Here is a 19,699-nt window from a genome sequence, read left to right on the forward strand (position 1 = left end):
AAGTTATAATAGTTATCTATGTTTTGGTTGTCATTATATTTGGATCGTCGCTTAAAATGACCATTTCTTCTTCGGTTAGGAACTCGAAAAAAGTTAATAATTGGCATCAATAAGAATCCAAGAGGTAGTGTCCAATAGGCCACCTCTAATGTATGCAATATTGTGACCACTAGTGACGGATCAGTCATAAAATCAAACATAAATCTTGGAGTCACTGCTTCTGAACTTCTCGACTCTATGGATCCACTCTTTGATTTCATATGAATTGATTTGTGCCAAACATTAACTAAGTTTTTATGAAAATCATTTGTCTCATCAATCATTTGAATACTTGAAATAATAGCTAATAATAATAATAACGTTATTATTAATATTATTATTTGATTTTCCACAAATGATTTATATCTCATATTTGCACTGAAATAAAAAATTGATTTAAATTTAGTCATTGATCACAAATTAGTCATAAATTAATATATTAACTAAACATTATCATAAAAAAATAACGTTAAAAATATTACAATACAATTAATTTTCCAATAAATTTTGATAAATTTTCAAAAAAATATAAAACTATTTTGATTATTAATTTTTATGACTTTTTTGTTTGCTATTTAAAAACTATGTTATAGTAATTATCTATATTAGAAATATAGAATATAATATTACCGGTATAATAATAATCAATGTATATAAATAGTTATTATAGTAATTTTGAAAAAAACAAAATTTGGACAAAATATTATATCATATAATTTATATCTTTCTAATTAGTAATTATATAGTAAACAGTGATGAATGACATGTATAGGACTTACCTTTGACATTGAATTGTTGGCTCAGTCCTACAAAACAACTATTGATTTATAGATCCGCTTCCTGTTGAACGTGAATCCAAAGAGACCAGAACTGATGGGCAACTCTTGTGTCTATAAGTCTATACACTTTGTTAGCAATTATGATGACTGTTATTCTTACCATATTTTAGTAACTCATTTCAATAGTTGATTGCTCTCTCCTTAAGTTATTTATGGGAACAGGTTTTCTTCACTACAAACACACACACATATGTCGGACAACCGCTATATAACACAATATTATGGGGTCAGTCGTCATCAGGAGGTCATCAATACATAACTGTTTTCAAATTTTGTTTACAACTCAAATCATATACCAACCAATGATACATATTGTTTATATGAAATTGTTTTAACGCGCTAACAACAATATGTGCCGTCGGCACAAAACAATGTATACCTTTGAATCCTAAAGTGTGCCGACGGCACAAAACTAAATAGCCAATCATATGACAGAATTATAATTTAAATTAAATTAACTATTAAAACACTATTATTTACTGTACGTACTTTATGGTTACTGCATAATGCATTGCATTATAGTAAAAACATAATAACAATTGTATTCTATTATAAAAACTTTTTTGTATTACATTTTTGTATAAAATGTTGTAAAAGTTTTGTTATTAATTTAGTAAATAAATCAATTAATTATTGTTTTAGAAAAACTTTTGTTGACTATTTTGCTTTAAATATATATTGTGTTTGTGTTAAGACAAGTGTCACAAATGTTAAGATTATATAACCATTAATAGTCTGTTATTTGAGCTAAAATCCAGAAACTTATCAAAACAGAAGTAAAGCCGACCTCAAGATCAACACTCATACCAATAGCCGACGTAAGAGTTCGGTCGACTCGGTGTCCACTCCCGACTTAATCACATCGCAACACATCAAAGCAATTGGCGGCCAATCAGACCAAAGACAACAACAAATTGTTGGACACAGAAATCAATATACAGCGTCGATCAAGAAAAAGTGCTTCTGGTTTCGTAACAATAAGTTCACCAAATATTATCGAAAGTTACAAGAAATTTATGGGTGGCATTGACAGATATGATCAACGCTTGAGTTACCATTCATATCCTCACAGAGTATTGTTTTGGCCACAAGTCATCTGGCATTTGGTTGTCAGCGTTAGCCTCAATAACTCTTTTATTGTATACAAAGACAAGGCATCAAAACCAATAAGTTCAAGCGATTTCAAGTATCTAACGGCGCGTCGATTATTGCAAGTAAGCGAAAAATCGATTTCATTACATGCATGTTGTTCTTAGGCTTTAACAAAAATTGACTCAAAACCGCTTAAACGTGATTGCGTGATGTGTCGTAAGAAACATATTAGAACACAAACTACATATTGGTGTGGAAATTGCAAAAATTCATTATGCAAAGAAGCTATGTCGATGGATAGAACATGTTTTCAATTACATGTTAATTATCAAAATAGGTATTAAATATATTTTTTAATAAAATTATTAAAAGAATTTATAATTTTTTTATTTTATTAGTTTATATTAAATAACTTTTGGGAATCGCGGCCGCCCATTGTTTGGCCAGAGCATATACTTTTCGATTGTCGTGTTTACTGAACTCAACTCAATTAAACTTCACATTAATGTCAATTACCAACCGATACTATATATTGTTGAAAATGATATCAAAGTTTATAACACGTCGTCATCAAACAAACGAAACAAATATTCATAACAAACACTTAAAGAACAGTTCGACAACTTTGTTGGTATTCATACGGACGAGACATCCAATGCCATCAATTGTACGGATTGTCAGCACAAATCATTGGCAAAAGTAATGTATTTGTCAATATTGACGGTTCAATTGATTATCAAAAAACAACAGTTTGTTTCTGAAGAAAGCGATGACAAACATTTGAACCTAAAGCCGACTCAAAAAAACCTGGTTTTCAATTGCCGACGAAACTTATGTGGTTTATAAACTCAAAGTCAAACACAAACACTACAAACAATAACTCAGAAAATGAATTGATTGAAACATTTGATGTAAAATCATTCAAATTGGGAACTCTTATTGATTTAACTCAATTCATCAAACATTACGACAGCACTGATCGCAATCACTTTAACAGCAAAGTTCATGTGGCCAGAGATGACTTGACCTTCGAGTTTCATTACTGCCGCAAATTTATGACAATCCGGTTTCGGGTGACCAGCGGTGGCAACAATAAGAAGTATTTTACAAACATTCGCCACAACTTCGAGTTCGACTATTCGTCTTTTGAGTCGATAGTGATGTCCACTGAACTCAACTCAATTAAACTATACATTAATGTCAATCACCCGTTGATACTATATATAGTTGAAAATGATAGCAAAGTTTACAACACGTTTTTGTCACCAAACAAACGAAACAAATATCCAAAACAAACACTTAGAGAACAGTTCGACAACTTTGTCGCGACAATGAATTGTACGGATTGTCCGCACAAATCATTGGCAAAAGTAATGTTTATGTCATAGAGTAGTCAAATATGAGACAATCGTTGTCAGAATTTGCCAACAATTTAAATACAGCGAACCATTGGATCCGTATTATTGTGTCTATAATATCAAAAAATTGACTCAAATTCATATATATTTCGTACACATTAGTGAACACATTTTAACCTATACTAAAGAGTCGTTTTATAGTCAACTCAGAGCCCTATTATACTTTGAGTCTAACTATAAGAGATGATAACTTAAAAACATTGATTTTTTAATTATTTTTAATTTTAAAATGAAAATAAATTTGTTTGAAAATAAATTCCATAAAAAACGTCTAAATATATTTAATTTACCGTTAATTAATAGTAAAATTTGCTTTAATTTTATTGGTTAATTAATAAAACACTAGCGCGCGCTTTAATAATTTAGTAACATAAGGTAAAAATAGATATATTTGTTAGGATCAAGAGCGTTAATTTACTAAATTTATTGATTTAAATTTTGAATCATTTATAATGAAATGCTTGATTTTTTATAGACAATATGATTAACTTATATATCGATAACATTCATTAATTTAGCTTAATTTTGACGCAATAAATAGATTATACAGTAGAGTATAAAAATTATAACTATTTTTATATTTTAATAAATGATATATAAAATTTACATATATTTGTTAGTTAATAATAGACATTAAAAAGTTGACCTATTGATAACATAATCATAATTTTATCAAGTTGAATGATTTATTTATGTGTTATATATACAATATATATTACGGTAATACATTTTTTATTAATATATCCAAAAATAATTGTATATGTAATTTTATTTAAAATAATTGATTTATTGTAACTATTTATAATAATTGTAAAAATTTATTTTAAACTATTTACATAAATGTGATTGTGAAATCAATTTGGTCGATATTTTTATTAATTTTAAGATTAGCTTAAAATCTATAGAAAAGTGAATAATAATAATACTGTAAATTATAAAAATAGCTACAGGGCTATTTAATAGATCATTTAATGTATGCATTGGTATATTAAGTACAGTATATTTATAACTAAAGTATTTTATTAATATTTGATTGAATAATATTTATACGTTTTATAATACTTAATAAAAAAACATTTTTAAAAACTAATAGACAATCTACCCTATAAATGGTCATTGTATTTATTGTACAAAATTTTAATATAACTTATTTTATAAAATAAACAAATATATCCATTAATACTATATTAATATTATTACATTAAATTGATTTACTCTAATGCAATATACTGTTACATCTTTATTGTAAATTTATTGATTTTTGTTAATCTAATTGTTATTCAATATAATAGTAATTTCATATATAATTAATGTTATTTTGATGTTATTTTCTTTAACAAAATTCAAAATAGTATTTGACCTCAATTAGATGTTAACAAAAATTGTAAGTTTGTACTAAATTTTCAAATAATAAATTGATATGAAAATTTTTAACTGAATGCCTAAGCTTTTAAAAAAAGATGAGATAAAAATTTTATGAATAACACAAAACATTTTTAACCCACAAAATATTTATTTTTATTTATAATTATATTACTTTACAAAGTAAACATTTAGATTAGTTTAGTATTTTCACAAAATAATGTTTTTTTTCATTTATTACTAAAACATGTATTTGTCAAAAGCGTTACTCAAATGTGTTACAAAAAGTTGCATTTCATTGTTATAATATTGATTACCAATAATTGATGTCATATTATTGTTTATAATCTCTCTTTTTCTCCTTTTACCCGATCCTCCGACGGGAAAAAATAGCTATAAATATGCAAACATTTTTTTAGCATATTTTCAATTTATATATTCAAGTTGTAGCAAATTATATGTTAAAAAATAATAGATTAATTTTTTTATGAAAATAAATAAAATAATCTAATTAAGGTTTTTTTGCTTAATTGCTTAATTATAGTTTTTGTGTAAATATTAATTACACATTACACTGATTTTTATTTTGAATATTTGCAAATTAGCAATAATTAAAAAATAATATTATAATATAGTGAAACTTATTTATTAAATAAAACCTAACAGTTTAATTGATAATTGCTAATTTTATGACACTAATAAAAAAATAACTAAAAATAATTACCTGAATTAAATAAATAGCAATAGGGATGAGTGGCATAATTAATGACGATAAGCCCAATAATCCAATTGTGGGCAAAGCAATCAAAGCTAATTAAAATAATTGTGGTTTAATTAAAACAAAATTTTAAAATAGTTTTTAATTTTAAAAAAAATATCTAACCGATTATAATAAGTGGATCAATTACAAATGGAAATAAACGTAAATCACCAGAATTTCCAACATTTGTTTTTTGGGAATTCTGTGTCCAAAAAAAATTATTTACAAATATCTTATAAACTAATTGATCGATTGTTTGTAATAAAATATTTTGTGACGGACTTACGGAAGTGATCATTGGCTGAATGTATTGTTGTTTCGGCAATTGCTGCTCGTATTGGCCATATTGTAGATGATTTGGATCAACTGGTGATAACTCTTGTACAGTAGTATAACACAAATTTACTGGTATATTATTAAAGATGTAAAATAAAACAAACAATTTGTGGATTTTTTGTAACATTATTGCAAAAAAATTCAATCAGAAGACTAAGACTTTTGCAATTTAAATATTTTATTTAAATACTAGACAAGTGATTTGATGCAGAAATTTAATTAAAATTTATATCAAAAAATTTAATTAAGTTTTATTGTAATCATATGTTTAGGTCAAACCTACCTCTTTATTATTAGAAAATTTATACAATCATTTGATGACACAATTCATACTTTATTTACTAATCTTTTGTTTCAATAACTTACAAAAATTTATATAAATCTGACTTTAAATGAAAGAATTAAACAAAAAATATATTTATTTATATATATATATATTTACTTTACATAAACATTAATATTGTTATAATGCTTAAAATTAAAATCACATATTGCTTATACCTATAAATAAAGTGATAATAATAAATAATATTTCTATGAAGTTATTATAATAATAGATATAAAAAAAAATTAATAACGGACTAAATTATCCAGCGGCTGGTATTATAGGACCCGCGGGTTGACCTGTAATGGCTGGGATTAATGGCAGTAAAAAACCTAATGTTTAAATAAAATAAAATAAAATAAATTAATTAATTAACTTTTTTCGTAGAATCCATACCTAGATTGCGAACAATTGTAAATATAAAGAAGATTCCCTGAAGTGCTATTGGTATCAAAAATAGTCCACAAAGTAATGGCAAACCCAATAACAATAATAACGGTAACAACCATTTAAATGAATCACTTTTTCCGCCCGATTTGTTTATGACAAACACTGGAAACTTTTGCAAAGGATTAATACCATTCCATTGATCAAACCCTCCAAATCCGCCTCCGCCAAAGCCACCTCCAAAACCTCCTCCAAATCCGCCTCCGAGTGGATTTGCAAAGGCACCACCAGCTTTATAATTAAAAGACAATTGTGTATTTGCATTGAAATAACATTATATATATTTTTTATTAGTTTGATGATAACATTTTATAATTATGTAATTAAATACCTGGAAGTGCCGTTATTTGTATAGTACTGGGTACAGGTTCATAACTAAAAATATCAATAAATTTTGTGAGATATTAATTATTATTCAATGATAATTATCAAATTATTTCATTTAATATTAAAGTAAAATTTTAATTTATTAAATAATCTATTTTTTGATTAGATTCTAAATTTTTATTATATTCTTACAAATTTACTATTTTCTAGAAGAATTATATTCAATATTAATATAATTTTAACATTACTATACATTTAATAAAATAGTATTAATAAAATATTAATTATTTAGTTTATAATTTATAAATTTATAACATAAACTAAAATTAAAATTTGATAATTACTTTACAATCTTATTAACATAATATAAATATTTTTTTTTATAATTTAGTGATATGTAATTTAGCTTTCTAATATTTAATAATTCAATAACTTATAATTTTATTTTTAAAATAAATTAGTATAAATTTTTAAATAAGTGAAAAGTATTAAAATAAAAAATAAAATAGGTGTTTAAAATGACCATAACACATTATATTACTGTATATACTATATATTAAATTATATGCAAGAGTAATCATATGTAGTTAATAAAAAAACATTATAATTTATATACCGGTATGATCTACAGTATATTTCTAAACAACAGATATACAAACTAATAAATTATATTAATATAAAATAATAAACACTAAATAATTTTTTAAATTGTAATAAGCATTTGATTTGCAAATTTTATAAATCGCAATTTTGTGATTTTCTTTGATTACATGGGAAATAATTGTAAATATTGTAGATTAACTATAATATAAAATTTAAAAATTTAATTTAAAATAATATTGAAACTTACGGATCATTATTATTGTTAGGTTCAGTAAAATATGGCTCATTGTTGGACTTTGCTTCGCGAAGATCCCGATTTCTTGTATACAAATAATTAACATAATTGTTATGATTTTTCCAATAATCAGAAACAGTGGATCTTTTTCTGTCAAACTCTTTATCCTCGTTTGTGTACGAATGGGATGAATGGGTCGGCGTTTCAGATTCGGTACTAATTTCCTTAATTAATATAATAATGCAAATAATTGAATACACAATATATAGATTTACATTAATTTGCAACATTTTATCACTGAATCAAATGAAATCAATAAATTATCACAAGTTTAGTAACTATGACTGTACTGTAAGATTTTGCAATGATATCATGTTTGGTGTAGTGATGCCATCGATTAATTGATAGACACTGTTCTAATCTAACTATCAGACAATGGCTTTTATATATGAGAAAAATTAGCGGAAATCTAAAAAAATTTTTAATCTTAAAAAACTGATGCAAAAAAAACTTCAATGGCTTATAATTATAATGTGGTTATACTGTAAACAAATTTATCCTAAAGACTCAGATCATCCAACTATGAAAGTCGTAGGAAATTCCAAACCAATACCATATTGACCTCTTGTAAGATGTATCTCACCATTGGATGTGTTGACACTTGTGTTTATATTGCGGTGTTTACAGCAAGAAGTTGATGACAATCAGGTGCTTTCATATCACAAACTAATTATTATCGGATCAATGAGGCGTTCATTAGTTTCCAAGAGATCAAACTTATCGTATATATGTTATTGTATTTAACTATAAGATTATATTAGTTTTTAAGCACAGTCTCTATAAATCAAATATCATTCAATAATGTTTTTTTGATTAAATCAAATTTATTTTAGATACAAATTTATTTATTTATTTATTGGACCTGAAATTTTCATTAGTTGTAATAATTTTTTTAAATATTAAATTGTGCATTAATATCATATTTCTATATTTAGCATTTTCATATTCATTTATTTCATATTACAGTAGATATATTGTATGCTGACTTCATAATTATAGATGGTAAAAATATAAATTAAATAAAAAAATGTTATTTTATCTACTTTTTGCTTTATGATTAAAAATATATGTTTACAATTTGCACTTACAAAATTACAATGGTTACAAAATTATTATTATTTTAGACATTTGTTTTATTAGTATATACTAACATACTTGACTATAATAGTCTTATTTATATTATATTGTACTCAATAAAGTTAAAACTAAACAATATTGTATTAATAATTTATTTTCTAATAAATATGTTAACCAATTTTAACATTTTATCAATTTTACAAAATATAAGTCTAACTTACATTATGTATGATAAACTTTGACAGTAGTTTATCTGTTAAATGTTTTATACACTATAGAAGACTGACTAAAAAACATTTATTTTGAAGTTTTTTTTCTATTATGGTTTTAATAAATGACTTTAATTTTTAAAATTAATTATCATTAAATTTACGTTGAGATAAAATAAATTTATTGACGAGTGAGTACAAAGTGGATGTCAGTACAGGATTTATAGTGTCATCGCTTCTCCGTTTTCTTCGACCACCACCGCCGCCAATATTATTGTTTTGTTGGCCCAAATTATTCACTGTCTAATTGTATGCATTATAAAAAGTATACCATTTAATGAAAATATTCTAACATTTTCTAATTATAAATAAATTTAGATAAATATTATAGCTATATAAAAGTTATAACATTTATTATTGAGCCCCAGTATAATTAAGTTAAAATGTAACTTAATTTAATAAATAAAAAATATGTAATACGAAAAATGTTTATATAAAACAATAGACAATATAGTCTATTGTAGTGTAATGTAATGTAATGTAGTGTACAAACCTGTTGAAGTAATGCCAGTAATTGAAGAATATTTGTAAAAAAGGCTGAAAATGTTGTAAATTAATTATATTGTCATTTAATAACTGACTGACAAACTTACTAAACAAAAGGGGTAACAATACCAGTGCTCCGATGATAAAGGGTAACAGTGCCAACAGGAACAATGGGATCAGATAACTGTATTCACTTTTTTCTTTATGATAGGGCGCTGTGTGATGAACATGAACTGTAATAACTCAAACATTTAGTACACAAAAATAATTATATGTTTTTATCTAATAGTCTACTGATAATTACTTGGCTGTACTTCTTTGGTAACCACTTTGGTCGGCCACTTAGCCTCATATCCCTCATCTGAATCAAACCATATTTGATATTATTTTTTAAAATGAAATATTTAAGATTTGATTAATTAAAACAAAAAATTGATAATTAATATAAAAATATTTTTTTTTTAATACAAGAATCATATCCACGGTCTTCAATAAAATTCTCGGTTTGTTCTGTGAGTTGTCGCGACTGAGTTCGTGGAGTAAAAAAATAATAGTATTTTGAAAGTGGTTTTTGATATTCAAATTGATTTGAATAGTCATTTAGGTAACCATCCGATTGGTAATAGGATGATGTGGTAGACGTTTGGGCACATATTTGGTGAATACAAAGACTATAAACAATTATAATTAAAAACATTATTTTTTTATTAAATGAAATTTATCACATTTACATTATTTAAATTTTATTAGAAATAAATATATTATTTATAAATATTAATTTTCATAAATTTTAATTTTAATAAGTTTAGTGACTTCAAACTCGAAATCGTTTGAGTCAAGTGTCGGTTAAACTGGTGAATACCTATCTGTTCAAAATTATTTATATGTTGTCTCTTTTAAAACCATAAAAATTGGACAAAACGAGTGACAAAATACACAAAACTTTTATATATAAATAATTTGTCTTTTAATGTATGGATCACTTATTTTTTATAATAAATTTTTAAATGTGAAAATCCTTTCATCACTTTTGATGACAAACTATTTGATTACAATAAATGCGTGTATGAAAAGCATTTCACTTATGAATCCAATAAAACATATATTTTTTGTTGAATAACAAATGTTGGCAATTGTTTGCCACTTTCGGGTGACTATTAATGTAAGACTTTTTTATTGAAACGGATGGAAAGGTGGGCTCTAATTGAAAACATCAATGAATATAAACGTCTATCAAATTCATGGCTTCAGTTAACTCAAAGAAATTTTTATCAAATATGAACTTTCGTTTTGTATTTATTTAATTTTATGGTTAATATTTAGCTAATTGTTGACATTTTTTGTTATTTGTATTGTTATCAAAATCAAATTTCATATTTTTAAAATATTTAAAATCTTTACTTATAATCTTAAAAACATTACAGTAATTGTAAAATATAATTAATTTTTATCAAATCGATCGTCGATCAAACCGATTATTAGTAAAAAAAAATTCTTATAAATTTTATTTAATAATATACTTAGAATTTAAAGTAATTTAATAAAAATCATACTAACAATTCATTAATTTATTTTACTAAAATATATTTATAATAAAATCTTTTTTAGATAAATAAAATAATAGATTATATGATTTTTTATACATGACTTATAAAACAGTATTACTATTATATTAATCATAGAAATAAATTCTTAATCTATTTTATTTGTGAAGTGCAGTACAAGTACTATGATTTCGCAAACAATAAAACTTCAATAATTATACCGCAGAGAAAACAATTAGAAAATAATATTTGTATATAATTTACTATAATCTCATTTATGACAGAATATCATATTATATATATACAACATAAATGAATAACAATGTATAGATATCTGCGAGCTATTGAAATTCAATAATGATCAATAAAAAAATTTTAATAATTAAATTTACACTACTATCAAATAATAACTGAAACCCAATTTTGCATACCATATATTTAAACAATTTGATAAAAATATTAATGGTATGTAAAGATTGAACAATAATGATAGCAATAGTCAATTTGGATAATTAATAAAAAGCTATTTATGTTAATTAATTGTTTTCATTAATCAAATAGATATGAATATAATTAGTGGCTCTACTTATTACTCGTTTGCCGAAAGTGTTGCTAAAAAATTGAAAATACGAGTAACTGATTCACTGGTTACTCGATATCCGGACAGTGAGACCAGCTTTGAGATCAATGAATCCGTAAGAGAAAAGCATATATTCATAATTCAATCGAAGAGTAATTGTATTAATGATGACATAATGGAGCTGTTGATCATATGCCACACCTGCAAACTGGTCTCATCTCACAAAATCACTGTCGTTTTAACGTACTTTCCATACGCCCGACAAAACAAAAAACAAAAATCTCGATCTCCTATAACAAGCAAACTATTTGCTAACTTACTCCAGGTATCGGGAGTGGACAGTGTTATCACAATGGATCTGCATGTATGCAAACACAATGTTATACTGTATTAGATATGCAACAAATAGAAACTAATTTTATAAATTTATTATTTCTATCAAAAAGTCGCCTCAAATTCAGGGATTCTTCAATATTCCGGTCGACAATATAACTGCTGAATCATTAATTATTAAGTATATTAAAGAGTCGATTCCTAATTGGGAAAAGTCAGTCATAGTATCGCCCGATGCCGGCGGAACCAAACGAGTCACTTCATTGGCCACTAAAATGGGACTTAATTTTGCTATAATTCATAAACATAAGAATAAATCAAATAAACAAATTGAATCCATGGTATTAGTGGGTGATATCAAAAAACGAGTCGTCATAATTGTGGACGATTTGGCCGACACGTGTCGGACAGTAGTCAGTGCCGCACAAAAACTTGAGGAATCAAACGCTTTGAAAGTCTATGCAATTGTAATACACGGAGTACTGAGTGAACAGTCGTTTGATTTGATAAACAATTCGTGTTTACAAAGATTTGTTGTCACAAATACAGTCCCACAGCATCTTAATAAAGAGCGCTGTAATAAACTGGTGGTCATTGATGTCAGTAATGTATTTGCAAATGCAATCAATCGTATATTTAATGGACAATCCATTTCAGATCTATCTTTAAATGTTCCCAATTCATGATTTTTTGTGTTTTATATTTTATTTGAATATTATAAGTATTATACTGTATTATATGTTAAAAAAAATATTTTCAAAAAACATAATTTAAATTATATTTATAATTTAAAACATTTAATAATATAAATTGATAATGAAAGTTATCATATTTGTTGCTTCAGGTACTGTATATAAAGTATCTCTAATTTTATTGTAAGGTCATTGACGCCCATAATTTAATATAAAATAAGATAGTTTCAATATTTTTTTAAAAACTACATTAAATGTATAAATTTGTAATTGATTTAATTTATTTAATACAATTTATGTTATTATTTCCTGATTGATTTCTAGTTTCTATATATAACAAAATTTAAATAGCATTTACCTAAAGTGTTTGTCAACACAATGATAATCGATAGCTAAATTGCTTTCCCCTTATAATTAGCAATAAATGTTAATAAATAACAGATAATTCAAGTCTTAAACAGGTTTGAAGTGAATATAAAATCTATAAATAAGAGGATATTCTCTTCATAGCAAAACATACCATAAGTTTGTCAATTATTTCTACGATTTTGTCTTATTTATAAATCATTGATATTAGATAACTATTAGTACAATGTTTTCTAGATTTATTACAATCATATTATTAGTGTTAATCGGCGTATGTCTCGCCAAAACAAACCCGAACCGAAACCGCGATGACGAGCCTAAGGATAATTCAATTGGTTTGATTGCTAGGACTGCCCGACAGTATATGTCATCATTTTTACCACAAGACTGGGATAAGTCTAGTTTAGTGACAGGCATTGCAATGCCCGCATTATTCTTACTATTTTTGTCATCAGTTACGGGAGGAGTAAGTAGTTTTTTTGTCGATATATTTCGACAAATTTAAAAGTTATCTAAACTTAAATAACTAATTTGTTTATTCAATTAGTTTGGATCAAAAGACAGTCCAATTGATACTAATATGATAAGAAAAAAGAGGTCTCCGATAACCAATTGGGCCAATAATTTACAAAATATGTTTAATAATTTTCAAAAAGCCATCGAAAAAATGAAAAAGTTTGAAGAAGAGCTCGAAAATGAAATCAACGACGAAGACATCGAAACATTTGATACCAATTAAAATATATTTATTAAGTCATTATTTATTTTATTTATAGTTATTTATATTTTATAATTCATTTTTTATATAAACATAATTTTATTTATTTATTATAGACTGTTTATTGTTTTATTCTTAATTAACTTACATTAATTATAAATTTTAATAAAATGATTAAAATCTAACAAAATATGGCAATGATCATGGTCACTTTAGAGAATTAAACATTAGAAGTATTGTGTTAATGATTAATATTAAATATCAGTATTAATTGTATTTTATTCATATTTATTGATATTATTATTTTAAAAAATTTTAAACTTTAGATTGTCATTAAAAATCAGTAATGTTAACAACAAAATATGTTTAATAAACTTACAAATATTAAAGTTTGTGTTTTTCAAATTTTTCTAACGATTTCGACACTTTCTCTACCAGTGACCATATAGTAGAGCTCAGATAGTTAGGTATCAGTGCTCCCTCTCTGTCAAACATAGATCTTGCACTTTGTTGCTGCTGTTGTTGTGTGTCAACTCTCCACGGATAATATCCACCAATATTTTGTCCAAATCCATAACCGCCTAATTAGTAGTTGATTTTACATCAATTTATATTATTAATTATTGTTTAATACAATTGTCAATATTTTGTGTTGTAATACCTCTACCGAAAAGCATAAAACCAATAATAAAAAGTTTCATCAAAACGACTCCAATTCCTATGATTACTGCAATCGGAATGAAAACTCCGACAATTAAATGAGGAACTGATTACAGAAAACAATTAATTATATTTTATCGGTTATACATATATTTGAATAATAAGTTTATATCTCGTATTTACGCAAAAACGATGCGTCGGGAAACTGTCTGTCCATAAGATTTGGTCCATAGAAGCCATCAGCGGATCTTTGACTTATCGATGAATTATGTGATAAACTCAATACTAAGTTTTTTGAACCAAATAATGTTATATAAAATATTAATGTGTTTAATATAAATTTATCCATAATTTGCAACGACAAAAACAATATATAACTTATGTATTATTACTATAATTTTATGCAATTTGCAAATTAAACATTTTTTAAAAAACTTTTATTTTGTGAAATAAGCAATAATTTTTTTATCTGCCTTTATATATATAGGTGTCTCGACATAAAAAATTCTAATAAATTTTTAAAAATCTTATTGTTTATTATATTTACAATAGAGTATCGAAGATCTTATTGAATCATTAAAAAAGGTTCATTAGTTATACTGATAAATATCTACAATAGTCTACAATATTTACAAAAAGGCATAACTTATTAGTATCCGCTAAACTTCTATTCATTATTAAATACATATATGAATTGGTTTCCGCTTTATTATTATTATGTAATATAAATTAATAAACAAAACTTAAATTTTATGTATATCTCAACATTCACAGGTTTTATTTTTTTATGAATGAATTACATTATAAATTTATAAATAATTAACAAAATAAACATCAAATATATATTATTTGTAATTTGAAACTTATAAGCAAAATTGTAATACGATATTACAAATCTATTTTGTTTTTATTTGTTTGAACAGATACTTCTTAAAAAATATTTGTTTTAATAATTAATGTTTTGTTTGCATACTATTTGATTACAAATTAATGTTTGAATTACAAAACAAATTGATTTTTTAGAGATATATATAAAGCAATGAAACTTATTTCTCATTGAAAAAACTGTTTGAATCGCTTGAGTGAACATTAATACAAAGCTTTAAAGAGTTTGTACGACATTTGGTAAGTTTTATACTTTATGACATTAAATAAAATTTTTATTGAAATTATCTTGGTAAATAATGATATAGATAGAATAATTGAATAGTGAAAATATTTAAATAATAATGGTAATATGAATTTATCAATAAATAAATAAGTTATATTAATAAATAGTGTTCAATATTAAATTAATAAAAATTTTCAAATTATTATAAAAGTAATATTCTAGAGTATTATGTTATAATAATAAATGTTATGCATATAAATGACTTTTTTTAACAACATATAAAATATTAAAAATCAAGAAAACATTAAATAACATAAATCATAAATATATATATATTCATGTATTTTAGTGAGCAATGTTTGTATAGGAATTTCACTTTAGTATACGTTCTCATAAAAAAATGTTTTAAAAAATATAAGTTTTAGTTGTATTTCTTGTCGACGTTGTCGAGGGCTTTGATTACCTTCTCGAAGACATCTTGAACGCCCTCAACAATGGCAGATGTATTGATATTAAATGATGGAAATGACCTATAGTTATAATAATTACTGAAAATGTTTATAAGTATTATTGTTAGTAATAAGTTAGTAGGGATTTCATTTAAATTGTATTTTTTTTATTTTTTAAATAAATATTATGTGAGCTCACCTTCTTTTCCCTTCGCGCAACAATAATCCCAAACCTATTGAGGCATTAATTTTAATCAAATCGTCTAATAGTATAGTAGTTTGGTTTAGATTTTTCAATACATACCCAATGCTGGAACCATAAGAGCTCCCAAACCAAACAAAAAAACCATTGGCAATAAATTGGAGACCTGTTTATTAAATTATTTTTTTACAATTTTTATAATAATAAGTTTTATTCTAAGCTTTAACTTATTGTCATCATTACAATAAAAATGTACTATAATGGCTACAATGAGTTAAGTTTTAACATTTAAAAAATTATTAATCAATAGTATATATGCATTAAATATAGTTATAATATATATACATCTTTTAGCGTAAGCATATAATCATGTTTTATAAAATTAATTGTATTTGAAATAATTGTATTTGAAATAATTGTATTTGAAAATAAACCAAAGAAATCACTTATAACTTACAACTCCGGGAACAAGTGATCCAAGAGTGCTGAGTATTCCTCCAGCAGTTGCTGTCATTCCTTGTCTTTGATTTGCAGTGTTTTGTTGGTTTGCAAAACACATAACACTGCATAACAGCAGTGTTACTAAAATCACTTGAAACTTATAACTCATATTTAACTAAAAAATTAATAAATAGATATTTATTAGTTGATATTTTTTTATTTAAAAAAGAATTAATATTGTATATTATCCAAAGATCACACTTTTATTGGTTAATTTTGTAATTATAAACACATCTATTATGTATTAAAATTTGAGACTAAAGTAATATACAATTTTACAAATTAAATATATATTTACTGTACTTACAAGTGATCAACAATTAGTAAGCGTTAACACAATAAAAATATTTTTTGACTAACAATAGTAACTATTAAGACAGTCTTATATAAGAAAATACATTCAAAATAAATGGGACGCAAAATAAAAGACAAATTTAGCAGTGGTTTCTTTGATGACTAAAAATTGTGTAAAATGTGTAATAGTTTTTGGTAACCGTTAACTATAAGGTCAGTAGATTCAGTCATTTCAATGGCATATAATTTCCGCCCCTATTCTAGGGCTAACCTTAACATTGAATGCAACTTTTGAAACAAGTTTCTATATTTAGGTATTCTATGCCTGTCATGCATGCCATACCTGTCCCCTAAACATCATATCTATCATACCTGACTTTTTTAAATACAGTAAATAACATTAAATAACATCGTTTGCAGAGATCTTAACACTTATTAAATACACTGAAAGAGCAGTCAATAGTCGACTCTTTTTATTGAACGCTTCTCTTCATTAAACGCTTCCTCTTCTTAAATGTCATTTTAAACATAACGTCAATTCAATTAATTTAAACATTACTTATTTGTCATTTCAACAAAAAATCAAGTAAATTGAGTAAATTGCACTTATTATCTATTATTGTAGTACACTATAGCCCTTTAAGTACCATTAAAACATATTATATTAATAGTTTAAGCATTCAAACCAAATGATGCACATAATTATATGAATTACATGATTTAACTTTTTATGCTATAATAATGATATGTCAAAATCACTATTAGTTTTTATTGTTTTACTATCTTTTAAGTATATTTTTATAATTATAAGTTTTCTTTTGTATTTTCTAAACTTATGTTATAAAACATAAAAGAATTGAATTTTTAATAATATAAAATTAATATTTAATAATAATAATTGTAAAATGTTTATTTTAAAAAATATATAAATATAAATAATTCTTATTAAAATAACAAATATTATAATACTGAAAATGTTTTAATAATATGTATTAGTTGTGTGTTAATAAACTTAGATAAATATTGAATGAAAATTAAATAAAAAGTGCCTTAACTTCCTACTGTTGTTAACCCGGATCATTCAAGTTTATAAAATGCGTTTAAGTGAAGCATTTAAACTTTTGACCCCATGTTTTGGACTAGACTTAAGAATGCTGTATATGTATGCTTTGCATTCATACTACTACTACCACTACTCCTACCAGTTCTGGTTTTCCACCCAATGCCTTAAAAAACAAGTATTAGCACCGTTAGCACCGTTAGCACTATTAGCACATGACTGTTAGACATCCTAACAATCAGTTTATAATTCTCTTCTATATTATTACTAATTAAAAAATTGATATTTTTGTTAAATTAAAAGAGTTTATTTGAGAATTCTGTTCTCTTAATCAATCAATCAATTATTGATTAATTCAATTCATGTTTATTGTCTTCCCTATAAATTTATCACAACCTATATTTTAACATCTTTTTTAATTATCAATACTGTATATATACAATACAGTATATATATATATAGTCTATAATTGGGCCATAAAAACAAGTGCTTCAAAATTATTGTTTACAGATATATAACTTTATATTGCATAGCACTTAAATAATAATATATAAACATGAATTATTTATAAATTGCAGATAAAACAAAAATCATTTATAAAGTGATGGCAATTCACTGGAAACTATCAAATGCTATGATGAGTATATTTTTTGCATTTGCCACATATGTACAGCACAATGATGTGGACGCTATCCTATGGATTATTATATACTCCATACCAACTATTTTATCAATTATTCAATTGTTAACACCATTTATCAATCGCTTTTATCTCTTTAACATTGTTATTCGTGTTTTATTAATCGCATATATATTATTCACATTTACTATATTATATGAGTATGTGTTGGTTACCTATAATAGCAAACAATATAATCCATTAAATAGTGAAGAGGGGAGAGAATTGTTAGGTCTTATAATTGTAATCATATGGATGTCTATATCAGCTTATTATATGTCATCTGAGTTACCATCAGATGTGATAGTCTCGATAAATGTTAAAATACTTGTTGTCTGCTTTAGTTGTGCACCACTTCTTCTTTGGTTTTATTATATTCTTCACCGAATTGATCTCTGTTGAAGTTTTTATACAATTGATTTATCATATTTATATAAACACACTCAATATAGTATAAAATCATAATATGTTACGAATACTGTATATACTTATATCATAAGGAAACATAAATATATTAACAAAATAAAAATAAAAATTAGTATTAGTATTATATGGTATATAAAATTTTCTAAATATAAATTTATATATATATATATTTCTATATAAGTTTTTTTTGTAGTCTTTGCAATTGCCAAAAATGTGTCCAAATATTTAGTTTAATATTAAATTTTATTTAAAATTTATCATTGCTTAATACAGTGTGTTTAATACAGCTTACGGTATATGTATACAGAAAAATAATTAATTTGTGTATTTAAGCAATTTATTATTTCAATCAATCGTTATAATTTTTGGTTAAAATTTTTTTTTTAAAAGTTCGGTACAACACATACTC

The 19,699-nt window shown here is 24.6% G+C and overlaps 1 protein-coding gene across 1 annotated transcript; it reads left to right on the top strand.

Annotated features, from left to right (window-relative positions):
* The first annotated feature begins 11,650 nt into the window (after positions 1-11,650).
* On the top strand, positions 11,651-12,818 carry LOC128964754 (ribose-phosphate pyrophosphokinase 2-like). Its single transcript, XM_054311391.1, has 3 exons — positions 11,651-11,684; positions 11,781-12,163; positions 12,246-12,818. Exons 2-3 carry the CDS (start codon positions 11,783-11,785, stop codon positions 12,816-12,818), a joined length of 954 nt encoding a protein of 317 aa, XP_054167366.1. The 5' UTR covers positions 11,651-11,684; positions 11,781-11,782.
* The last annotated feature ends 6,881 nt before the right edge of the window (positions 12,819-19,699 follow it).

This window comes from Oppia nitens, unplaced genomic scaffold (assembly GCF_028296485.1).
Source record: "Oppia nitens isolate AA-2021 unplaced genomic scaffold, nextdenovo-longstitch-racon4-pilon3 scaffold9_pilon_pilon_pilon, whole genome shotgun sequence".
In the NCBI taxonomy this organism is placed as follows: domain Eukaryota; kingdom Metazoa; phylum Arthropoda; class Arachnida; order Sarcoptiformes; family Oppiidae; genus Oppia; species Oppia nitens.

Bases quoted from the DNA above. Each gene is read 5' to 3' on its own strand.
- LOC128964754 (XM_054311391.1), top strand. From the start codon at position 11,783: ATGAATATAATTAGTGGCTCTACTTATTACTCGTTTGCCGAAAGTGTT. The intron at 12,164-12,245 runs GTATGCAAACAC...TCTATCAAAAAG, and splicing joins TTATCACAATGGATCTGCAT to TCGCCTCAAATTCAGGGATT.